Consider the following 26,044-nt stretch of genomic DNA (forward strand, 5'->3'; position numbering starts at 1 on the left):
TCTCTTTTAGCCACTTAAATATCTGGTTGATTATACCCTCCTAAGATATTGATGGTGGTGAACTCCACACCAATAGTGCCATTGAATGTGGATGGTTGGACTCTCTCTTGTTGATGGTGTTATGATTCTAGCTGGACAAATCATGTTCCAGCATCAAATCTGGCTTGACTCTTTTTTTGTTTAGTCAGGTAATGTGTTAGTTAATCACTGAGACAAATGTTGGAAATTGGAGTCCTTTAAAACCAAATCTTCCTAGTATTTACTTAGTATCATGAAACCTTACTCAACTAGATTGGATGTGGTCATGGGCACTTTTAATGGTAGTGTATAGGAAGACTCAACTGGGGGAAAGGAAGGATAACATCCACATCTTTTAGCTTTCAAAAACTGTATGTGTGTTTTACAAAAGGATTCATTAATAGCCAGTATTCTATAACTTAACCAGCTTTCACAATTCCTAATGGATAATGTCAAAAAGAACTACTTTTAAAAAAAGGTGTAGGAAAATAAATAGGTTTCCAATAAAACCAAGAGAGTGCCATTCTACTGAAGACATGTTGTGAAATTAGCAATGATAATTCACAGCAAACTTGGGCAATGTCAGTGATCTGGTAGCACCAGAAAATACAATAGCATAAACAGCACATCACCATTGATACAGCCCAAGCTAAAAGCCAGGGAGATCCAACATTTGTCACAGTTCTGAGCTTTTCAGTTTAGAGACTCTATACTTTGCTGTGATGCTCAGCAAACATTGCAACATGTAGGCACTTGGACTGATCTTTGTGTTCTGTATCACTTGACAGTGAATGTTTAAAAAGTATTCGATCTATTGGAAATCTTCTCAAATTCATTTGATACGCAAATAGAACGAAAATTCTTTTACAAGTTCATTGCAATTTATTTTCAGATTACCTTTGAACCCAACTGATTCAATTTCTATAACACACCCAAAGCAATAGTTCACAAGTAAACTTGAAAAACTGAATCCCAAAAAAATGCTTTATGTGGTGCAAAGTTAGGAAAATATAGTATATTCGAACAGTTTTATCAGCCTTTTACACAACGTAAATACATTACTGTTCAAGAACTTGCACTAATGTGACACATTTAGTGAAACATATTGAGGTTCTTTACAGGAGAGTTACCAAACACAATTTTACACCAAGCCACACAGGTGACATTCTGACAGACCGCCAAAAGCTTCATTGAAGATGCAAATCTTAGTGTTTTAAAGGAGGCACGAGTTTATGGTGGAAATTCCTGGGCTTAGTGTCCATGCAGCTGAAGACATGGACACCAATAGCAAAGCAATTAAAATCAGGGATGCTCGGGAGGTTGGAATTGGATTGCTCGAATGGAAGTTCATTGATCTGAAGTGTTAGGTCTGTTTCTTACTCCCCAGATGCTGTCAGGCCTGCAGAGTACTTCCAGCCTTTTCCATTTTTAATTTGACTTGAATGCAGATGTCCTTGAGGGTTTACAGATGTGGAAAGGTAATAGGTACAATGTTGAGAATTTAAAAATAGACTGTAGATCTGGAAACGATTCTCTAAGTCGGGAAGCACGAGGTTAACAGGAGAATGGAACTGGTGTGAGTCAGAATATGGGCAACAGGATGTTACCTGAATGGGAGCTGGGAGGCTGGCCAGGACAGTAATAGAATAAGTCTAAAGATAAGAACATGGGTCTTCAGCAGTAGATGAGCTGAGACATTTATAGAAAATGTTGGACAACATTTTCAGAAGTAGAAGTAAATCCTAGTGAGGAAATGAATAAGTGGTTGGAAGCTCATCCTGGGGTCCAGAACAACATCAAGGTCAAAAACAGTTTCAAGGGAGAGGGATAGAGACAGAATTCATTATTGTGCACAGGCTTTAGACATTTCCTGACTCAAAATGAAAACATAAGAACTACACAGCATAAGGTCCTTTGGTATTTTTCATACTACACCAAAAATGTAACACTAAAATTTTTGTGGCATAAAATACCTTAGTAGTAAACAATCCTACAAATACAGCATCCTTCCCCTTGGAAAAAAAAGTTTTTAAATATATAAATCCAGTTTGTAAACCTTCAAAGAGCAGATATGATTTCATACAAATGATGTGAAATTAGAATTAGTAAGTAGAATTTGAATTTCAATTATGCGCGATGTTAATGTTCAATACATTACATCCCCATAAAACATGTTACAGCAGCTCATAGTGAAAGGAAACCACAGATATTTCTTTATATGGAGGCACATTCCCAATGAAAACAAATCTGTGCAGTAGTCAGTCTTAAACCCGGACCTGCAGAGAGAAAAAGTGTTATTTTAAAAAATGAAAATAAATCCAGTGAATATTAAAAAGTAAAATTTCTATTAGGTTCCCCGATCACCCACCAAAATTTTAGTGCTACGCTGGGGACAATGGTATAAACTGCCAGCAATGCTATTTAAGATAACAAGGTGTAGAGTTGGACGATCACAGCAGGCCAAGCAGCATCAGAGGTGCAGAAAGGCTGTCGCTTCAGGCCTAGACCCTTCTTTCGAAAAGATTTGCTATTTATTCTAGATTTCCTGTGAAATAATAGAGGTTCTTGAGAATCTACATAAATAGTCTAGTTGCTGAATGGAGGGGCTCACAGTTGCTTTTATTTGTCATACAGAGTGACTTTGATTGGTTGGACATTGGCATTGATGATCAGAATCTTTGGGAGAGTACAGAAAGTTCTTCATGCAGTTGACTGAAGATGATTGCTTTTTGTCCTGCACGCATCTGGGCTGTATCATTGTTAACAGACTTCCTCTTCCTATTTAGTTCTCTTTTTATCCACTGTCATTTTCAACTAGCTATGACAGGATAACAAGACATCATTCTCATTGTGAAACTACAGACCTCTGGCTATGTCATGCTGAATTTGATGGTTTGCATGCAGAAGTAATGTATTTTATCCTCTAGATCTGCACTTCATTATACCGTATGTCTAATTGTTCACTGGGCACATCCTTATCCAGTCCCCACTGGATTAGAGTAGGTATCACAGTTGGATGTAAGAGTGAAATGTTCCAACTTATAGATGATGATGGTATATAATTTTGTAGCTGCTACTGGCTAAGTCATTACGGTTGTTTAGTTTTGGACTGCTGATTCATGATAGTGGGCTGTTTTAGTTTCTAAATTCAGAGTACTTTTTGTACATGTACAACCTTGTTTTATCTAGTTTTCAAGACAAAATACTAATACTCAGTTGAGAGTGGGAGGGTACCTAAGTTGCAACCAGCCAATGTTATTCCACAGTGGCTGCACTCCTTGTGGGCCTATCCCTCAAACAGACAAGGCTCACAAGGATAGTGATAGAGATGTTTGAGACATGACACCATAAATACAATAAAGCTAAATTGTTCCTTTAGCAGTCTGCTGGACTGCTCTCTTAGTTGTATCCCAGTGTGTAAATGATACAGAAGGTATTATTCCTGCCACAGACTCAGGAGATCTGGGTTCAAGTGCCAACTCAGGGCTTGATGACTGCAGGTGATATCTGCAAAATGCAGTCCTTCCAACACAGGCCAGTTACAGGCATTAAGATTCATATAATTGGAAGAAAGTTGACGTTTCTATTGTTTCCAGACTACCATGTGTGTGTAAAGGTGCACCTCAAGATTTCTTGAGTGATCAGTAACATCGAACATCTAGACACTGCTAAGAACAAGACCACAGGGGTCACTAGGCTGTGAATAACAACTGGCCCTCTGTTCATTCTGACAACTCCACAGTTCTTGATGTGCTCAATCACACCTTACCTCCACTTTTGATGCCCTTGACCTCAGCAAGACATTCACTGAATCGTATGCCAATCACTTCCCTGCAATAATCATCAATTTCTGTCCCCTAAGTCCAAGGTATATGAGTTTAATAACAGCTGGGGCACAACTGATTACAGCTAGCTAAATCAGATTGGCACAAATCAATATTTACTGAGCCTTATTCATTGCCCACTAGAAACATCCTGCAGGGAAAAGGTAATCACTCCACTTTTTCTTCTCCTTCAGTGGTTGTCTTCATCCCCACCTCCTCTACCCTCTCAGCATTGTTTTAATAACCAAGACAAAAAGAAACTTTCTTCAGCAGCCCCTGCTGATTTCATTCCTGCCCATTATCCACAATGTTAATCCTCTTGTGCTCAGCTCTGAGTTTCCATCACTCCAGTTTCCTACCATGTCACCACCAAGAGCTCTTTCCAACCTTGCCTAATTCATGACAGCTACCTCCTGCTCTTAACAATCTTCATAGCTACTCAAGTGCTGGCCATCCAACTTGTATTCCAGGCTAATGTCATCGTCAAGTTTCCTTTTAATGACTTTCTTGGTCATGTTGTCCATTTTGATACTACTGCACTCTCAATCGTTCATAAAAGCATCTGTAACAGTGCCTTCTTTGTTACCTCGTATTGTCGAGTCAGTTTCCCCTCAGGATTCACCTACGCGCTGCACCTTGATCACATCATCCGCCAGCATGGAGTCAGCTTTCCTTTGTATGCTGGTGAAGCCTAACTCTCCCTCAATACCACTACTACTCTCAACAACTCCACTGCCTCTGTGCTTTCAGGCTACATCTATAATATTGAAACAACATCCTCCAGCTGGTAAACAGCTAACTCCTGGGAGCTAAGAATCTCATGGGTGGTAAATTGGCTTGTCATTTTCTGTAGGGACCAGAGGAGCACTCCTGTTGCTTCCTTGATTGGCTTTACTGAACAGTGTGATTAACAGTGTGATTACGGTGGGTAGCCCACACCGTTGGCAATTAACTGACCTAGGAGGGCATGCCAGACAATTAATAAAGGACAGTTAAAGGAGCCACAAGCAGGAACACTGCAGCCCTTTTCAGTGACAGCTTTAACTGCTCCATTCCAATTTGACTGCATGGCTTATGATCATTTCAATATTTCCATCATTGTGTGTTTTGCAATGAAGATAAAATGAAGAATAGTGAAGAGAACAAAGCTCCTGGAGAGCTGGTGGAACAGTGACAATGCAGCAAGATCACTTGGCTTATTGGAGGCACCACAGCTTGGCCCTCGAGCTGGATTTTCTTCAACTCTTTATTTGGGAAGTTATCACTGTCTAGTTTGTAGAATAAAATAAAATAAATAAGGATAAGTTCACATTTTCTTTTAATGGTTACCTGGTTTTGCAGACATTAACGCTTGTGGGCATTTTTTGCAGCAGGTTGAGTTTTTGCCTGCAAAGGAGACAGAAAAAAATAGTGCCATCAGATTTCACTATGCCATAGATTAAATGTAAAACCTATTCTGATTTTTATGGACAAGAAAATGGAACAAGCAGTAAGATACAAACCAGAATTTATCTGTATTCTGGTAGGGAAGAAATAATTAAATTAGGCAGGACTCGTGTTTTGCTCAACCTGCAAACAAAATACGTTCACCTGTCAACGTGAAGTACTGCTGAAAATGTAAAAATAAAAGTTGAAATATGATCTTTTAATTTCTATGATTGCTTATGTCCCAAGCAGGCTGAAAGCACAGCCAGTCAATTGCAGTTAAGTAGAGGCAGTAGGTTTGATGAGCCATTAGATTCTTTCAATTCCATGCTAGCGTGGTAGTACTGTGGTGACTGCAGCTAAATACACTCAGACTGAGCTCGTGATTCCCCTTAGTCAAGAACTAGTAACATTTTGATGGTTTGAGCTCTTTAAATTATCAGGATAATCTGTTCCCTTGGAGCATTTAAAGGAATTGCACTGGTGAGGATATCAAGAGCTCCTCCATTGTCTGCAGGTAATCTTTCCTTCAAAAAAGTAGAGCCATGGAGACTCTGGCAGTGAGACATAAATATAAAACAGGTCTGTGGCCACAATATGGAGAGTATGCAGGTCACCCAAGCAACAAGGGAAAACCCACTGGGGAAGCTCTTTGGGAGATTGTCCATGCAAAGATGTCAGACAAGAAATGTAAGACTGTACAGAAGGCAGTTGCAATCGGCTGTCTAACAAAGGAATAGACAGAATGCTGACAACAGGCCAAGTCAGAAAGGGACAGGTTAGAGGAAGAGAATAAGAGACTCTGTGAGAAGGGAACCGGTCTTCAGGGACAGAGGAGTGCAGGCTTGGTACATCTGAATTGGTAAGGGCTGGTTTTGTTGGGTCAGGATGAACATCAGCTCGCCTCTCTCTAAGGTGGCTCACTGTATTCTAAGTAGCACAGCTACCTTCCCTTTTAATGTGAAGAATCTTATCCCAGGAATTTTGAGTTTGTAAGTGTCAAAGGTCAAATCCCACAGCTCTTCGGTTCAAAACGTGAAGCCTTTCCCACTTAATGAGAAATATACTTTTGATTCCAAGTTTGTCATTTACATGGAGGATTTCTGGTGAGGAGAGGCTGAAAATCCAATGACCAGTCATTCAGCAATAGGTACAAACTCAACAATAGGTACAATCAATTTTGTTGGCAAGCATAAACTTTCCAATGATGGGTCCAAAAGCTTGTGTTTCTGGATATTTCATATGCAATTCTTCAACGTAACTAATTCACTGTTTCAAGAAACTCTTTCATCAAGTGATAACTTAGGTACTGAGTTAAGCATGGTTTTAGATTTCACATCGAAGTATTCCTACTCACATACCAGCAAAATACTGCCATGCTGGAAATTCGAAACAAACACAATACTGTTCTGAATTGGTTCTGAAGAACAGTCGTACTGCGTTTAAAATGTTAATTCTGTTTCTCTCTTCACAGATGCTACCAGACCTGCTAAGTTTCTTCAACATTCTCTGTTTGTTTCTGCTCATACTGTTGTTAGCCAGGGGCTGCATAAAGAGAAGTAAAAGCTGCTGATACATTATCAGGAGATACTGAATGCAAAGTTGCTGACACACAGGAAGAAGCAACTCATGAACTAGAAATGACCTGAATCTAGGTACTGGTCTGAGCTGACAGAAACCAGTTTGAATTATCTAAGTTCTGCAAGAAGTAAGGAAAATGTGGTAATGCTAAAGCCTATTTGGATGAGCAGTAATGAAGTAAAGCTACCTAAGTCCCTGATCCTGGGCTAATAACGAAAAGGCATGCGATAAGTGAATGGGTTTGAGCCAAAGGGGGAGGAGACAGTATAGTTTGAAAGAGATAAGGGAAATGAATAAGAAGACAACTCTTGGGTATGAAAACTCCAGAGACTAACCTTTGCAGAGCAGAACCCTACATCAACAATGTGGTGATAACATCGGTTGGGAGGGGGTGGGAACGGAACAGCTGGCTAGCATCAGTCTTCAATCAGCATCAGCAGCAATCCTGCCCAAGTATTAGCTTTTATATTCTGGGACTACTCAGGCTGTATCAGAGGACCCTAGCTGGTATGCAAATAGATGTTTAGCTTTTGGCTTATGCTAAGAAATGTATAAGCTACATGTGTATCATCTAATGATATTAATAAAATGATGTGTGGGCTATGACAGAATTGACTCTTCTCTCTGTACAAACCAGTAACCATAGTTGGCGATCGTCGCACTCCAACACTGTCTTTACCTTTGATGATTTTGGTCCATGGTCATTAGTTTTGGGTGCTGAATCTGTCTTGCGAACACTTGCAGTATTATGGCCCGCCTGTGAGAATATATTTGTACATTATTATCGAAATAAAACTGCATCTTTAAATCATCATTCATTCAGTTTGGATGAGAAATCTGTTCCATGGCACACAAGGGCAGAATGGTGGTACACTGCTTAGCACTGCTCCCTTACAGTGCCAGGGACCGGGTTTGATTCCACCCTTGGGAGGCTGTCTGCGTGGAGCTTGCAACTTTCTCCCCCGGGTCTGAATGGGTTTCCTCCGGGTGCTCTGGTTTCCTCCCACAGTCCAGAGATGTGCAGGTTAGGCCAACTGTCCATGCTAAATTTCCTACAGCATTCCGGGATATGCAAGCAGTGTGGATTAGTCGTGGAAAATGCAGAATTACAGGAATGGGGTAGGTCTGGTTGGGATGCTCTTCAGAGGGTTGGTGTGGACTTGATGGGTCAAATGGCCTGCTTCCATCCTGTAGGGATTTTATGTGTTTAATATGGATATTACTATAATATTTAAATATGGCAATATGTTTTGAAGATCTTTATTCTTTTATTAAGATAAATAATACTATTAGATTTTTAAAATACTCATTTAAACATTAACATGAATTCAGAAAACCTGGGCAACTATTCCTTTAAAGTGTTGTAAGATATTATAAATATTAAAAAAAAAATGGAATCTTGGAGAAGTACATCGAACATACTCATTTATCAAGAAAATCACTGAACATAATGCTCATTTAATTGCTTACACAGACAGCACTGAATCGGTGATTTCCGTGGAGTAGCCTAGCAAGGAAGAAAGTAGATATGATTTGTTCCCTTTAAAAAAGGTAGATTGGCAACTTCAGATCAGCTTGGAAACCATGCTGAGAACATGCAAACCAGGGAATCAATTATTTAGATGGAGTGATTCACATTTCTGGTAAAATATTTATGAGACTGGAATTCAGGCACTGTATTTCCCTTCCTGAGATTAAGCTGACAGGCAGATATGTTCCTGTTATTTACATAAGGGATCAACCATGCACATGAATAAAGGCAAACTGGGCAGGGTGAATCACACACCCGTGAAAGGGACCTGTCTGATCGTCTGTCCACTTATTCATCTAAGTGAAACATGGGGAATGCTCTGTTACAAATACATTATTCTCTCCATTCAATGTTCCTCTATTGATTGCAGGCTGGAGTTCTTTGACACCTAATATGAGAAGAGGGGAACAGTTCCAGTAGTGGCACAGACATAATGGAATGAATGGCCTCGTCCTGTTCTGTAAATTCTGCACGCTTCTTAATGTCACGGTTCTTCTTTATCTGCTTTGAGTGAGAGAACATGATTTGAATGCAGAAGTATTCCCACACTGAAAGCTGAAGCGAAAGCAACGTATTAAAACATCAGTGCATATATTCACATGGGCTTGAGTGCAGAGAATGCCAAACATTAGAAATAAGCAGGGAACAAAGGAAAAAGGGTACTTTAAAAGAGTGCACTGATCCAGTCTCAATGTCATCAAATCTATGAATATTGCTATTAGCTCCCCAGGTAAATAAGGTTAACACACAGATCAGCCACGATTCAATCAATGGTGTTGCTAGTTCAATAATTTGAATTGTTATAGGTGAGAAAATGAAACAGGAAATTAGCTAGATATCGGAGGGTGATTTTACAATGCAATGCCAGAGTGGGCATCAGCACTTACAGAGTAGTTACTGGAGAGTGCACTGCAAGACTATCCACCAACTGATTCTAGACTAGAGAGCCACTGGGACAAGGTAAATGAAGCTAATGATGAAAATATATTCAATTGTTTAAAATGAGAATCGTTTTGCACAGCCACATGAGAGAAATTAAAATAAATTAGGAGCATCTAATTGTAATCCTAATAAAGTTTGGTGGCTGAGAAATCCAGCCCTGCTTTTGACAACTATGAAAACAAGCTGTGATTTAAAAATATTTCTGAGGTAAAAGCATTTTTCGGTTCAGAACATGGAATACGTATACACATTGGCCCAATTCTATCCTACCTCTTTCTGCTTGGAGATCTGTGCCCCAGAATGTGAAGCTGGAGGAGAGTCAAACTCTGATGCCATACATTCTATTAGCTCAGCCTCTGACGGTAACTGTCAGAAAACATGACAATCAGTCTCAAACATAATAAAAACTCACTGAGTAAAATCAAACCAATTTGACCATAAAGATACAAGAATTCCACAATGCTATGACATTTTTAAATGTACTGTAGCTGGCAAATCCCTGACAAGTCTTAACTTTGATCCAGTTTCTTGGGTTAGAATTCATCAGAATTGGGCAACAGTCACATTGTCTAATAGGTCCCCAACAGTGCAGAGAGCTCAATCTTAATGTTACCGAGAAACTGACAAAGTGCTTAAAAGTTGCCAAATGACCCAGATGATCACAGGCAATGTCTCAGTTAGAACTGGGGCCTTTAATTGGTAAATGCTGGAGCTAAACTGAATGGAGATGAAACACTCTACGTGGTTATTTACCCTTGGGGCATCTCTGGAGGTCATGGAATTAACTTTTCAATGAGAGTGCCCTAACGTTTTCCTCCCCTTTTCTCATTCCCGCATTTGACCTGAAAAGGACCAAACATTGACCATGTTGTTTCTTACAAAACTCATTGTCAGGGTGTAAAGTCTTCCAATCATGAAAAATAGCTACAGTTATCACCGTTGAAATTAACCTTGACACAGAGTGGTATTAAAGGATATAACCCCAAACTCATGAGAGACACTGACTTAGAGAACAGTGTCCTGGAGAACCGTACAAGAGGGAACTAAACTCTCCTTCTGTAAGAAAATCAGTTGAGTTTTACCTTCTCTGTGGCCTTTGGTTTTGCTCCTGGACCAGAGGAGGAAGAGGCCTGTTTGCCTTTATCCTGTTTTAAGAAATAACTTCATCAGATTGTTCTTAGGAACATCAGAATTATTTAAAATTTAGAAAGCAGGAAATACAACAGCAGAGACACCATTTAATCTTTCAGCATCTCAGAAATAACTCATTTCAATGTAAATATGGTGTACACAAATCAACATATACCTTTCGAGAATAAAATAAACAGGATCTAGAGTTGACCATGTGGTCCCTTAAATCTGCTGTGTTATTCATTAAAATTAAGGTTGATGTTCTACCAGTATATTTTCCTAAACAATCCCTATATTCTTGATTCCCTTCCAAAAATCTGCTGATCTCGGATTTGATTCCACTCAAATGACTAAGAATGACTGTGGCAGCCAAATAAAATCAAAACCTACCCTGTGAGATAATGGCTTCCCTGATCAAATCATCACTCACTGTAAAGCACGCAAACTCGTGAGAGGACTACAGCCAAAACATTTGGTCCTGAACGGTGCTCAGTCGACCTCAGATTACCCTGAAGGAAAAGATGCCTCAAGTATTTGAAATACAGGTAAAGCTAGCCTCTCATACTGCTACTTCAGAATACACGAGTTGTATTTTCCATTCAAACAATACTGCCAACAGGCCAAAAAGACAACAATGCAATTAATAATGCATTAGTGTCTCAGTGACTCTAGTTATGTAGGCCATACATCAAAACTACTGGTGGACTATATCGCACAACACATCTGTTTAGGTGTACACAGCAACCAGCATACCAACATGTTCAACCAGCTCATGCTTGCAAATCTCAGAACACCATGTCCAACATGTGATTCTCCCGTCCGATAACTTGCACTAAATAGTCCCGGCTGTGCTAAGCATTGCACCAGAAACCAATGTAAGATGATCAGACTGGTTTGCTATGACATTTATTTATGTATGCTGAAAGCTATATATATAATAGCCAAGATCCTGTTCTTATAGACAAAGGTATTTTTCCATACACTGCACCTTTCTCGTGATCAAAATGGGCACAGAGACTACCAATACCTGCTGGACTAACACCCTTCATTAATAAGATTCTGGTCACAGATTAATCACCAAAGATTAACAATCAACAGTTCCCCATGCACACCATAATCCAAATAATCACCCTCTTTTCTTGCTGTTATGAACTGCTGTGCGCTTTCTAAATTTGGTCTCCTGTTCATCATCCACAAGATGAACAGCTTCAGTTTCACACACCTTTTTAGCAAAGCCTATGTTCTCTCCACCCAACAGAATATCAAATGCTCATGCATTTTTTCAAGTGCAAAAACTTCTGCTCACTCCAGTCATAAATGCTTGCTCCTCTTCTGAGACAGTTAAGACTAGCTCCAGATTACTTATCCAGGTGAAACATCCTCCCATTACGTACCCCTCCAAGCTCACTAAGAATTTTAGGGAGTCATTTTAACAGTTTCTGCCACAGTTTTTGGCATGGAGAATAAACTGGGTGACAAGCTCACCCTGACATGCCCACTATTTTACAATGTCCTCCCTGAGGCCCTGAAGTCACCAATGAATTATCATGTAAAGACCTCAGTCTACCTCTGCCTCTAAAATGTATATGGCAGGGGATGGTGCAAGGAAGGAGGTCAGCCTGGCAGGTTTCACTGGACAGGACAAAGGTGGGAGGAAAGAGGGATACCTTCTTTGTAGCTATGCGGAACCTCACCCTCATAATGGTAGCCCCCACCTACACCCTAACTAGACTCTAAAAGCATACCCCTCAGCCCCTCTCACTGATCTACTGAATCCTCACTGACCAAAATGCTTAAACTTTCCTTCAAGTCCAGTATCAATGTTTTCCATTGTGGAGACTACCTCTGGTAACCAGCAGTGGCAACTATTTGCTTTTGAAGTTAATGGTAAATCAGGCGCAGTTACTGATCAGTGCTGGGAACCCCTAGTCCTGACGACAGAGGTCCCACCACGAAATCATAAATGTCAGCCCCACCATATTAATTTCACAATGTTTTACTGTCAGACAGGTGTGGACACATTTTCTGCATCTCGGGAGAGACTGTGAGTGAGCGAGCAAGTGTACGTATCAGTCTAGTGAGCCGCTGTTGTATTCTGTTTCGGGCAACTTTATCATTTCTTAGGTTAATGACAAAAACCACATTCATTACTCTGGGTATAGTCTCAAAGCTCTCTCTTTCTCTCCATTGCTTTAAGGCATATTTACACTGATAGTCCAAACTTTTTCTGATACAGACAAACGTGCAACTTTCAATTCTGACTGCTTGTTGCACACACTAAATTTTTAGGGTTGCTGCAAAAGAATGTCCAGATGGCGCAACACTAACAGCACTACCTCCCGCTGTTAACATAATATTCTGCTTTTCTATGTTTACTGCCTAAATTGATAAATTTTCATCTTCCATATTATATTCCAATGCCATATTCTCTTCCACATACTTGTAGTGTCCAAATTCTTTCCAGCCTCTGCATCCACCTCACAAATGACATAACCCAGCTTTGTATCATCGGCAAATGTGTACACATTTGCTTTCAATCCCTTCATGAAGTCAGAGCGGTGAACTCATGGAATTCACTGCCACAGCAAGTAGTCGAGGCCAAAACATTGAATATTTTCAAGAAGGAATTAGTTACAGTTCTTAGGGCTAAAGAGATCAAAGGTCATGCGGAGAAAGTGGAGCAGGAAATCGAGCAGAATGATCGGCCACAATCATAACGAATGGCAAACCAGGCTCGAAGGTCCGACTGGCCTACTTATGGTATTCCATTAACTGTAGATTACTAATACAAAATTTGCATGTTTCTTCCCTTTTTCTGTTTCTGTCCATTAACCAATCTTCAATCCATGCTCAAGTATTCTTTTCAATCCCATTTTTTATCAAGAGCTCTTTGTGGTACTTAAGTGAATTTTTTTTACGAATATCCAAATACATTGCATCCACTGGTTCCCTTTTGCACCCTATTAGTTACATCCATAATTTCTCTAATAGATTGGTCAAGCAAGATTTCCCTTTCATAAACGTGTTGCCACTAAACAATCCTATTATGACTTTTGGAAGTGTTCTGTTACAGCTAATGGAATTCATTTGATCAGTACACTGAACAGCCACATCATTTAATTACTATATCGCTGATTAAATATAGATGGTATTGGTTTGCACTGACTTTAATTTTAAAATAGTCATTCAGTATTTATAATTTTTGAAGTACTGTGATTTCAGGATCATTTCTGCTGATTTACCACTATTATGAAAGTATTCATTTCGACATTTTTTTCTAATCATCTTGCAGCTAAGCAGGGTAGAAAGGGGAATAAAAGTGTACACAAGGCTTTGTTGAGAAATACAAGGGTTCATGTACTTAGGGCTAAAATATTAGCATTAATATAGGATTGGCTAACGGAGAAAGAAGAGCAGCAATAAATGGGTCATTTTTAGGTCGACAAACTTAACAGTGGAATGCTGCAAGGATCAATGCTAGGGTCTCAGCTATTCACATTGTGTTGAATTATTTCAGATGAGGAGGCCAAATATAATGTACACAAGGCTAGATGGGATGGCAAATTGTAATGAGGACATCAGGATAGGGAACCTTGCTCACAGTCCCACCTGAAATTGACATAGATTTCTCAGTGGCAGGCAGTATCATGCACCACTAGCTGATTCCCACATCAGTGTAACTCAATAACACAACATGGGCTATGTGTTAGTGACCGATGGCTCTGTCATTCCCTGGGGAATCTATGTCATCTGCAAAACCCTGCTGGATGAATCTTCCTTTCAAAAGTCTACAAAAAAATCTCCAGATTAAGTGATTGGGTAAGAGGGTGATGGATGGAAAATAATGAAGGAAAGAGTGATGTTATTTACTTTTCTAGCAAGAATGGGAACAAACAGAATATTGATAAGGGACTATTAAATGAAGAAGGGTCTAGGCCCAAAACATCAGCCTTCCTGCTCCTCTGATGTTGCTTGGCCTGCTGTGTTCATCCAGCTCTACACCTTGTTACCTCAGATTCTCCAGCATCTGCAGGCCCTGCTATCGCTATTAAATGCTAGTCCTCAGTGGGGGAACAGTTGCCCTTGTATAGCAAACACAGAAAATTAATATGCAGAAATAACAAAAAATTAGAAATGCAAATTACAAGTTGGCCTTTATTGCAAAACTATTGCAAAATTATGCCACAGTCACCAGTAATAAGGGCAGACTGAACATGCACCCCTCACAGGGAAGGAGTCTCATCCTTTGGAGTTGCCAACTGTTGTAGTCATGGCAGTGCCATGGCTCGGTATTGGATTCTGCCAGAACAAGCAGACCCAGAATGAAGGTATCAATCAGTCCCCAAGGTGAAGTGGGTGGTACTGGACAAGGAAGGACGGGTATCTTAGGGTGGTGGATTATGGGAGTGGGGAGGGTGGATTTATAGTGCAGCATAAAGGAAAGAAGGGGTAAGTCCTATCTCTGGGAGGGCAAGTCTACAATGCCCAAAGGGCACCCTTCAAAAATAGCACCTTTCCAAATATTTTAAAACCATTTATTTGAAAAAGAAATAGGCAACTGCCTGTCCACATTGTATTACAAGGCAATATTCAGATCATTGAGGTTTTAACAAGCTTAAACATCCCTTACTTATTTATTTACAGATGGTGGGTAAGCTGGCAGTTTTGGTGGTATGAATAATTTTATCCCTGGTGTGCTGTGTACATCTTTCATCTCTGCAACAAGGCTGGATACACTTGCCTTAGAGGGTATAATAAGCATATACTAGATTCATTCCTTCAAATGCTGTCCTGTGAGAAGAAATTGAAGAGAATGGCCTCTTATTTTCTGGAGTGTAGCAAATGAGAGGTGATCTTACTGAAATATATTAGATTTAGAAAGGTTTCTCAGGGTAGATGCAATGAGGCTAACTGGAGGGCAGAAACTCAAGAAAACGGAACAGATGTAATGTCTTCATTCAGAAGATCGCAAACATTTTAATTTTCTATTGTTAGAGCTGGTGGATACATAACCTGTAAGTATATTGAAGGCAGAGACTGAGAGATTTTGGACTCTTAGGGAATCAAAGGGTATGGAGATAGGATGGCAAAGTGGAGTTGAGGTTGACAATAAATGATGATCCTATAATAGCAGGTAGAATTATGGAACAGTAAGGAAAAGAAGTCATGAATAGGAGTCAACTATGAGTCTCCTCACTGTAGGACAAAGTATAAATCAGAATATAATAGAGGTATATAAGAAGGGCACGATGATTGTCATCGGTGACTATAATCTACATACTGACTGGACAAATCAGATAGGCAAGGGTCAAATGGAAGATAAATTTCGAGAAGGCATCAGGAATTATTTCCTAAAGCAGTACATCGCGGAACATCCCAGAGAATAAGTTATTTTAGATTCAATAATGGGTAATAAGATGGTATTAACAAGAAATCTCAGATAAGAATGCTCTGGGGGGTAGAAACTACAACATGATAGAATTTCAAATTCAATTTCAGGCAGAGCAACTTAGATCCAAACCAATGCCTTCAACTTAAAGATTTATCATTACAAAGGTAGATTTGTCTAAACCCGGCTGGGAAAATAGACTAGCAGGAAGATCGGTGAATGAGTAGTCAGAGCCATTGAAGCAGATATTTCACAGCATTCAGCAAAACTTTATTCCAGTCAAAAAGAAGGACTCGATGAGAAGGACGAAGTATGTATGGTTAACAAATGCTGCGAGGGAAATCATCCAACCAACTGCTAAGGCACACAAAGTGCCAAAAACTAATGGTAATCTGGAGGATTGGGAGGCTTTTTGTTTGGAAACAGCTGACTAAAAAGTTAACAAAAAGAGGGAGAAAATTCATTATGAAAATAAATTGGCAAGCAATATAGGAACAAAACAGTAAGAGCTTTGATAGGTGTCTAAAAAGAGAGAAAAGCTGAAGTGAGTGTGAGATCCATTGTGGGTGCAACTGGAAAATTGGTAACAGGGAGCAAGGAAATTTTAAAATATTTTAAAGTGTTTGTTATGGTCGAGGACACAATAAACATCTCAATGATAACAGATAAGCATGACGCTAATGGGAGGAAAGATCTTACAGCAGTCTTGATCAAGAGACACAGAGTATTTAACAAACTAATGGGGCTAAAGGCAGACAAGTCATTGGGACTTGCTGGCCTGCATCCCAGGTTTTAAAGGAAGTGGCCGGAGAAATTCTAGGGCAGTAGCTGAATTATTCCAGAATTCACTGGATTTCTGAAAGGTTCAAGTAGACTGGAAAACTGTTAATGTAATGTCCCTGTTCAAAAAGGGAGGGAGACATAGAGAAAGAATAGGCCAGTTAGTTTAACATCTCTCATTAGGAAAATACAAGAGCTCATTATTAATGAAGAAGTAGCAGGACATTTAAGAAAGCTTTACACAAACAAATTCAGCATAGCAGGATCTGGATGTTCTTGTGCATGAAACACAAAACATACATATGCAGGAACAGCAAGTAATTATGAACTTAAATGGAATTTTGCTCTTTACTGGTAGAGGGTTGGAGATTAAAAACATGGAAATCTTGTTACAACTGTACAGAATTTTGGTGAGGCCAAACCTGGAGTACTGTGTGCAGTTTTAGAACAAAGGAACAAAGAAAGAACAAAGAAAATTACAGCACAGAAACAGGCCCTTCAGCACCAAGCCTGCAGTGACATGCTGCCCAGCACAACTAAAACCCCCTACCCTTCCAGGGACCGTATCCCTCTATTCCAATCCTATTCATGCATTTGTCAAGACACCCTTTAAAAAATAATGTGCTGACATTGGAAGCTGTTGTAAAGAGACACACTGGGCTAATTCCTGGGATGAAAGGGTTAACTTAATTTGAGTGACTAAACAAATTCATTTATTCATTTGAGTTTAAAAGCGTTTTTTTGAAACATGCAAGCTTCTGAAGGAGTTTGGCAAGGTAGATGTTGAGATGTTTCCACTAGTATGAGTTTTCGAACTAGGGGGCATAGTTACAGAATGAGGGGATGCTCATTTAAAACTGACATGCAAAGGAATTTCTTCTCCGAGGGGTCAATTGGCCTACTGCTGCTCCTGTTCATGTTCTATTAAATGGTTGAACACATTTAAGGGACCATATAGCTTACCCCTCCAGCTACATCGCATGATCTTATACATATCAGAATATTTTGAAAGCAGTAAACATATTGAAACAATTGGCTTAGTCAAAATAAAAACCAAGAGAACTGTAAATCAGAAACAAAAGCAAAATTGCTGAAAAAACTCAGCAGGTCTGGCAGCATCTGTAAGGAGAAAACAGAGTTAATGTCTTGGGGTCAGTGACATTTCCTCAGAATGTTAACTCTGTTTTCTCCTCCACAGATGCTGCCAGACCTGCTGAGCTTTTCCAGCATTTGGCTTAGTCGTCGGTTCGAACCTTAGGATCAAGTTGTTCAGTAAATCTGTAGTCAGGGGGGATAGATTCTTCAGTCTCTCCAACAAGCTCAGGCTTCTTCTTGGAGTGATCAGTTTCCTGAAGATATGAAATATATTTTTGAAAACAATCAAAACTGAAAAATATTGAGGTGTCAAATAAAAAAACAACGCATAAAGGAAGTTTTAGGTAAAACTGCCCAAACAAAATCAGGATTTTATAATTATGTGGCTTTGCTGTAAAGCTACTGTGGATCTAATATCATTGATATCAGTTAACACTGACTGCTATGAATAGAGTTTTACCTTGAGATTGTGACGTGAGGAGCTCAAGCAAGTCAATGAGACTTGGTGGTTAAATTTCTGCCCGATCTGTAACTGCCCTTTCCTCTCCAAAGCCCTTGACCATGTTGTGAATGCCCAAAACTGGTGGTCAGTTTTGCTTAACTCCATTTATGAATGTGAAATCTGATTCTCCTTCTGCTGTTTTACCAAATCAAGTTTACCCAAAGAGAGAATGACACACTCTGTGGTTGTTGTTGTTTATTATCCTTCCTTGAACTCTTTGCAGCTTTTGCCATGGTTGAGAAGCCTCCTCCTGCAATGTATTTTCCCCAGTGTTGGGCTCAGTGGAACTACCACTGGTGTGGTTACTCTTATCTATGGTGTAATCTTTCTTATCCCCTCCATGTCCTCCTATCATCAGTGGTTGTGCTTTCAGCCATCTTTTTCAGGGGAGCTAATGAGGAGGCCTCTTGTGTCACAAGAATAGTGTCCCTACCCCTAGACTGGTAATGATAATGTAATTGCTAGTAATCCGGAGGTCAAGCTAATTCTCTAGGGACATGTGTTCAAATCCTACTACCAAAGCTGGTGAATTCAACTGATGATTTTAAAGGTAGTTTTGGTAACGATCATGAAAATGATTGCTGTCAAAACCTAATTGCTTCACTGATGTAAATGAAGGGAACACATCCATCATATGCAGTCTGGCCTAGATGTATCTCCAAGACCCACAGCACTTCTGAGTCTCATTGACTTTCTTGAGCTCAAGACACAATCTCAAGGTAAAACCCTATTCATAGCAGTCGGTGTCAACCGGCATCAGCAAAATACCAATTCACTGCCCTGTGAACTGGCTGTAAAAATGGCTCAGCTTAGGCACAATATGGAATGGGCAACAAATGCCAGTGTCATCTCATTAAAGGCTTAAAAAAAGCCTCTGGAATTCTCTCTCTAGACAATGCTTACTCACTCCCAGCACTCCAATAAGTAATTGTTTCAATCAGCTTCCATCACCAGCTCCACTAGCTCCTGCTTTGATACAGTCCCCATTTATTTTACTGCATCTGAAAACCTCAGGAAAGAAATAAAATACATACCTTCACAGCAGGGCCAGTGTATTTGGGACCTGAATTGTCTGGTGCTTCAGTTGGAAGTGTTGCAGCAAGCAATCCAACTGGATCTTCACCCTTTAAAGATAAATAAACATTTTTTTTTAAATTTCAGCTGAATCTCACCTGAAAGATATTCTGACAATAAGTTACTGTAGGTTTGAGTCTGCCTGCAAACAAATGAAGCAGCTTCCTTATATCGATGTCAAGTTCAGCAAGAACAGTGCTAGCCGAACAATTTCATCCCCTTCCTCTACGCTATTGCAGTGACTGTTGAAATCATGGTTCTGTCAGCTGGTCCGATTCTCAAGAATAATGTCACTAAGAAGTGATATGTAGATGAAGAGCAGGTTGGTATCAACAAACTGCGGGGTACAGGAGGAGATATTCTAACTGCTCATATACTGACTGAATGGGTTCCACTGTAAAAGCCTCAACTTCAACACATGATGGTTGAAGGTGGAGTTAATCGTAGCTGGTGATGGTGAGGAATACAAATGAAGTGTGTAGGATAAATACATGCTTAAAAATCCTAACCTGACAATGTACGTGGCTGTCAACAGCCTTATCACGATGGTTAGCGCACAACCCACTTTGGAGAGGTAAAACAGTTCACTGCTGTATTTAAATCAGGGCTCTCCTGATGTCGGAGCCTTAAGTGAACTTTATTTTAATAGCTGTCAGTTAAATTTCTTGGGAAAGCCAGCAGCAAAATGGCTGGCCCCAGAAGGTGACAGCTTTTTACATCACTAGTGGACTAAGAGGATCAGGGGTGCTGCTCCCTCAGAGAAAACAATAACCTTCTTCCAAACATGATCTCTCTCTTTACCCTGGACATGACCACCAATACAATTGCCAAAAGCCCTGATCTCCAGCCCACGGCTAATCTGCTGACACATGGAAGAAGTCTAACAGATGATGTACAATGTGGAAAAACGTGGGAAAGCTTTGACAAGAAGAATACAAAGGCTTTGCTTAAATGAAATTTAATTCTGAGGTACTGACAAATCCAGTAAGATTGTTATGTTTCAATTATGTCAGTCAGACCACATCTAGAATCATGTATTTAAAGAAGGATGTAAATGCATCAGAGGTAGTTCAGAAAAGGTTTCCTGAATTGATGCTGAGAATGAACCTAGTGTAGTCTTACGAGGAAAGATTGGACAGACTGGAATTGTTTTCACTGAAGTTTAGGAGTATAAAGGGTGACTTGAGGAAGAGTACAAGATCCTAAACAGTGTTGATAGAGGTGGGATGGGAGTGGGGGGCACACATGAGAAGGATGCTTTCTCTTCTAAGTCAAAAATCACAGGACACCAGGTTATAGTTCAAAGGGTTTATTTGAAATCACAAGCTTTTGGAGTGCTACTCATTCATAAGGAGCAGTATCAGAGGACACACGGACACAGTTCGCAGGCAGTGAGATCAAAGAATCATTGACTTGAGTGGACTCACTATCCATAGTCCTTTTGGGATCTTCTCTGCTTTCTTGCATTTCTGCAGAAACTTGATGTCTCTGTCGATATGTGCAATCTTATTGGAGATTGTCTCCACCTTGCGTCTGTGGCTTGTGGTGTCGATGTTGGCCGTGATGTGGAGGTGCCAGTGTTGGACTGAGGTGGACTGTAGCCTGGTGTCGTATGATTTTTGACTCTGCCCACCCCAGTCCAACACCAGCATAACCACAGCATTCTCTAACGAGTGAGTCCAGATTAAAGAGGCACTATTTAAAAATTAGGGGCTGTGCTTTTAGGACTGAGATGAGGTGCATTTTCTTTCTCTCAGATGGATGTGAGACTTTGGGACTCTGACTCAGAAGGTGTTAGAGGCAGAGTCATCGAATAATTTAAAAGCAAAGGTGGATGATTTTTGTTAGGTAATAGAATCAAAGTTTATCAGGAGTAGACGGGAAAGTGGAATTCAAGACATAAACAAATCACCCATGATCTTCTTGAAATGCAGAGCAGGCCCAAGGATCCAAATAGCATATAAAAACCAAAAGAACTGTGGATGCTGTAAATCAGGAACAAAAACAAAGTTGCTGGAAAAGCTCAGCAGGTCTGGCAGCATCTATGAAGGAAAAAACAGAGTTAACGTTTCGGATCTGGTGACCCAAGGGTGACTTTTTTTTCTTCACAGATGCTGCCAGAGCTGCTGAGCTTTTCCAGCAACATTGTTTTTGATCCAAGTAGTATACTCCAGTTTATACCTGATATGCTCATATGTATGATCACTACATGCCGTGCCCCCACATCCCAACTCCTGAGTCCTGGGCAGCAGCCTGTGATCCCTTCCTGACTAGATCTCCAGAGCTGCTGGGAATGGCTTTTGCCAGTGTTTTATCTGCTCAGCAACACAGCAGCCTGTTTATTTAGTCAACTGCTGGGTGGGAAAGGGCCAAATAAAATTACAATGTATCAGAGATAATGGGAACTGCAGATACTGGAGAATTCCAAGATAATAAAATGTGAGGCTGGATGAACACAGCAGGCCAAGCAGCATCTCAGGAGCACAAAAGCTGACGTTTCGGGCCTAGACCCTTCATCAGTAGCTCTGATGAAGGGTCTAGGCCCGAAACGTCAGCTTTTGTGCTCCTGAGATGCTGCTTGGCCTGCTGTGTTCATCCAGCCTCACATTTTATTATCTTAAAATTACAATGTGCTTCTGTTGTTACACTCAGCAGGAACTCTGGATCCAACAAACACCCCACTTCCCAGTTAATACCAGGGCTATTGTTTGCTGAGATTCATTATACTACCTCTGATAAGGAAATTATCACATTGAATTCTTATTCAAAATAGTAGACCACTGTTATAGGAATACTCCGAATCACAGTGGGAGAATTTGAGACATTAAACATGGCAGACAATGGCGGAATGTAAATGAAAAGCAAGACCCTAAAACTGTGTATTTTTTACATGTGGTCTATCAGCATGTGGTTCCAAAGAAGAATATGTCCTTTTACTGAAACAATATGTATTTAGATTTGAACCTTATCTCTAGAAATAAGACCATAACCTTTGTAAATAGGAGCCCCTTTGTTTCATAGTTTATTTTCTCATTTACCTTAGTACCAAGTGGGCTTGCAGAAACAGAGGCAGCTGTTGAAGCTTTCAGAGGTGCCTTTGCAAGAAAAGGAAATTTCAACTGTTAGTTCATCTTCACTTGTTCATACAAACAGTTCTCTCGCTGCTGGATTTACAGGTCAGAGAGTGGGGTCAGTAAAATCCCCCAGGGAGCTTTCCTGCCCTCAGCCTGCCCAGTTATAAAGAGGATTTGGGACAAAGATTGAGCATAACCTCAGGTGGCCCATGACACACAACTGTCTCATCACCACCCTCAGCCCTTCCTTACCTGCCCCAACATGAAACCCTGCAGCTACATGGCCCAACTGGCTTTAGCCACTTTGCTGCACATCAACTTGATCTCTGTCTCTAACCATATCACTGTCTCATGGTCAATAAACAACTACAACCAGCATCCAGCATCTTTTGCCATTCCTTTGTTCGACCTTAGTTATTTTAGTTCTGCCTTTTCCACAGTTTCCAGCCCAATTACCTTTACCGAAATCTTTTGTTTCTAGTCCAGTTAGCTTTACCAAAATCTTTTGTTTCTATTACTGCACAATTGTCTTTTGATCAATACAGCAGTTCCTTCTCCTTTCATAATTCCTTGCAGTTGTAAAAGTTCCTATGGGCTGCAACAATTAGTCAGGTTCTTGTGGTCACAATATCAACATTACTTTGGCATTGACAGCTATGGATTTTTGACTGAATGAACTCCTTTTAATTCAATGAAGAAACTAACATGAACAGATGTTGATATTATCTTAGTCAACTGGAATAAGCAAATCCAGTTTCCAAACAATGCCACCTGCTGCAGCCCACAGTCATGTAGAAAAGATAGGGAGACACGGAGAAATGGAGACATCCAACGAGCAACTTATGAGGAACAGAAATCAGGTCACCATTAGATCTCCACAGAACTTCTCCTCATGACCTGGTCATAAAAGGAACAAGAATGGGAGGGCATGGATTTGCAAAAGAAGCGAGGGTGATGTGAGAAAAAAAACTTTTACACAAAGTTGTTAGTTAGTTAATGGAATGCACTGCCTGGAAATGTGCTAGAGGCATTCAAAAGATCTTTGGATGATTATTTGGATAGAAATAACAGACAAGTGCAAAGGTAGGTAATGGAGATAATGGGAACTGCAGATGCTGGAGAATTCCAAGATAATAAAATGTGAGGCTGGATGAACACAGCAGGCCAAGCAGCATCTCAGGAGCACAAAAGCTGACGTTTCGGGCCTAGACCCTTCATCAGAGAGGGGGACGGGGAGAGGGAACTGGAATAAATAGGGAGAGAGGGGGAGGCGGACCGAAGATGGAGAGTAAAGAAGATAGGTGGAGAGAGTGTAGGTGGGGAGGTAGGGAGGGGATAGGTCGGTCCAGGGAAGACGGACAGGTCAAGGAGGTGGGATGAGGTTAGTAGGTATCTGGGGGTGCGGCTTGGGGTGGGAGGAAGGGATGGGTGAGAGGAAGAACCGGTTAGGGAGGCAGAGACAGGTTGGACTGGTTTTGGGATGCAGTGGGTGGGAGGGAAGAGCTGGGCTGGTTGTGTGGTGCAGTGGGGGGAGGGGACGAACTGGGCTGGTTTAGGGATGCAGTAGGGGAAGGGGGACCGCTTTGCAGAACACCTCCGCTCAGTTCTCAACAAACAACTGCACCTCCCAGTCGCAAACCATTTCCACTCCCCCTCCCATTCTCTAGATGACATGTCCATTATGGGCCTCCTGCACTGCCACAATGATGCCACCCGAAGGTTGCAGGAACAGCAACTCATATTCCGCCTGGGAACCCTGCAGCCATATGGTATCAATGTGGACTTCACCAGTTTCAAAATCTCCCCTTCCCCTACTGCATCCCTAAACCAGCCCAGTTCGTCCCCTTGCCCCACTGCACCACACAACCAGCCCAGCTCTTCCCCCCCACCCACTGCATCCCAAAACCAGTCCAACCTGAATCTGCCTCCCTAACCGGTTCTTCCTCTCACCCATCCCTTCCTCCCACCCCAAGCCGCACCCCCAGCTACCTACTAACCTCATCCCACCTCCTTGACCTGTCCGTCTTCCCTGGACCGACCTATCCCCTCCCTACCTCCCCACCTACACTCTCTCCACCTATCTTCTTTACTCTCCATCTTCGGTCCGCCTCCCCCTCTCTCCCTATTTATTCCAGTTCCCTCTCCCCATCCCCCTCTCTGATGAAGGGTCTAGGCCCGAAACGTCAGCTTTTGTGCTCCTGAGATGCTGCTTGGCCTGCTGTGTTCATCCAGCCTCACATTTTATTATCTTGGAATCTCCAGCATCTGCAGTTCCCATTATCTCTGATCTCTATAATACAGAGTCTGTTGGGATTCAGCAGTGGTTCTCAGGAATACTACACTGCTTTGAAAAGCACTCATGCCCCTTCTGACTTCAAATATTTTGCATTTGTGTTAAAGACAAATCCACTCTTTCCAGCAGCATCCACTTACTGGTCAGTATCTAATGCTCAGCAAAATGAAGAGAAGCAGATGTGATGGCAGTCCACTTTCTCAAAGAGAACTCATCTTGTGTTAGACCTATCTTGGTACATACAGGAAAGTATCTAGATGGTTGCACTGCACACCTGAACACTGGCCCCAAACTACTCCACGGTGATTTTTTTAAACAGTCAAAATAGAAGCTACTCTATCTTAGATGGCAGAAGAGACGGGCTAAATGACTTCTTCCTGTTCCTAAGTTCCATACCTGCTTCAGCGAAGGTGGTGGAGCTGCACATTGAGAAATCGGAGCTGAGCATTTTGAAACTGGAGCTGGAGATCTTTGGACAAAGTCTGCAGACAGTGACTCAACAACATCATCTTCTGAAACAGACTGGTGATAGCAATACAATAAATGTACTTTTCTATCTCAGTAACAGTTCAAGAACACAAATACGAAGGACTCATTTCTAATTGTTGAAGCACAAAAGACAGAGTGACCTACTCTTAATGCATTAGCTAGTTGACAAAAACTTCACTCTTAGCAATGGCTTTTTAAGGTCATAATTTTTAAGTTCTCACCACGTCATGTTTTCCAGAGAAAAGAGTGGTAATGAAAAATAACAGGAATGGTTTGCTGACTACGCAAATTATCTTCTTTCATTACTGACACTATTTATCATAGAATCCCTACAGTGTGGGAGCAGGCCCTTCAGTCAAACAAGTCCATACCAACCCTCAGAGCATCCCACCCAGACCCATCCTAATCTATACATCCCTGAACACTATGGGGTAATTTAGCACAGCCAATCCACCGAGCCTGCACATCTTTGGATTGTGAGAGGAAACTAGAGCACCCAGGTGAAACCCACACGAACACAGGGAGAATGTGCAAACTCCACACAGACAATTGCTTAAGAGTGGAATCAAACCTAGGTCCCTGGCACTGTGAGGCTGCAATGCTAACTACTGGGCCACGGTGATGCCCTAATGTGCTCTTATGTTCCAAATTTCCTCACGTTTCTGTTCTGTCAAAAATTAGGAAGGTTGTCTCACACAAGTCACTACTTTTGGATTTTCCAGAACATGGATTATGTAACTGTCAGCTCCTCCTATCTCCAGGAATAGCTGGCATATCACTGCTAATCCTGATACTGGTGTCAAGTCAAGTTCATTCTCAAACAAACGCCCACCTCTCCCATAAATACAGTAAGATCGTAAATGTTCCTAATTTGTGGAATAGAATCCTGAAAACTG

The 26,044-nt window shown here is 40.9% G+C and overlaps 1 protein-coding gene across 10 annotated transcripts in view; it reads right to left on the reverse strand.

Annotated features, from left to right (window-relative positions):
• Nucleotides 1-877: 877 nt before the first annotated feature.
• cast (calpastatin) overlaps nucleotides 878-26,044 on the reverse strand; it is a 192,731-nt gene continuing 167,564 nt past the window's right edge. For 9 of the 10 annotated variants that reach the window (XM_048527120.2, XM_048527119.2, XM_048527114.2 and 6 more), the window contains 9 exons: nucleotides 25,056-25,181; nucleotides 22,331-22,387; nucleotides 19,253-19,342; nucleotides 17,875-17,970; nucleotides 10,404-10,466; nucleotides 9,592-9,687; nucleotides 7,528-7,605; nucleotides 5,172-5,228; nucleotides 878-2,294 (listed from right to left, as the gene is read on the reverse strand). In XM_048527120.2, the coding sequence (XP_048383077.2) occupies nucleotides 5,187-5,228; nucleotides 7,528-7,605; nucleotides 9,592-9,687; nucleotides 10,404-10,466; nucleotides 17,875-17,970; nucleotides 19,253-19,342; nucleotides 22,331-22,387; nucleotides 25,056-25,181 (648 nt within the window). In that variant the 3' untranslated portion in view covers nucleotides 878-2,294; nucleotides 5,172-5,186. The remainder of the gene's footprint in view (nucleotides 2,295-5,171; nucleotides 5,229-7,527; nucleotides 7,606-9,591; nucleotides 9,688-10,403; nucleotides 10,467-17,874; nucleotides 17,971-19,252; nucleotides 19,343-22,330; nucleotides 22,388-25,055; nucleotides 25,182-26,044) is intronic. The other variant, XM_048527116.2, reaches the window with a different exon arrangement.

The sequence above is a fragment of the Stegostoma tigrinum genome, chromosome 3, assembly GCF_030684315.1.
Source record: "Stegostoma tigrinum isolate sSteTig4 chromosome 3, sSteTig4.hap1, whole genome shotgun sequence".
NCBI classification, from domain to species: Eukaryota; Metazoa; Chordata; class Chondrichthyes; order Orectolobiformes; family Stegostomatidae; genus Stegostoma; species Stegostoma tigrinum.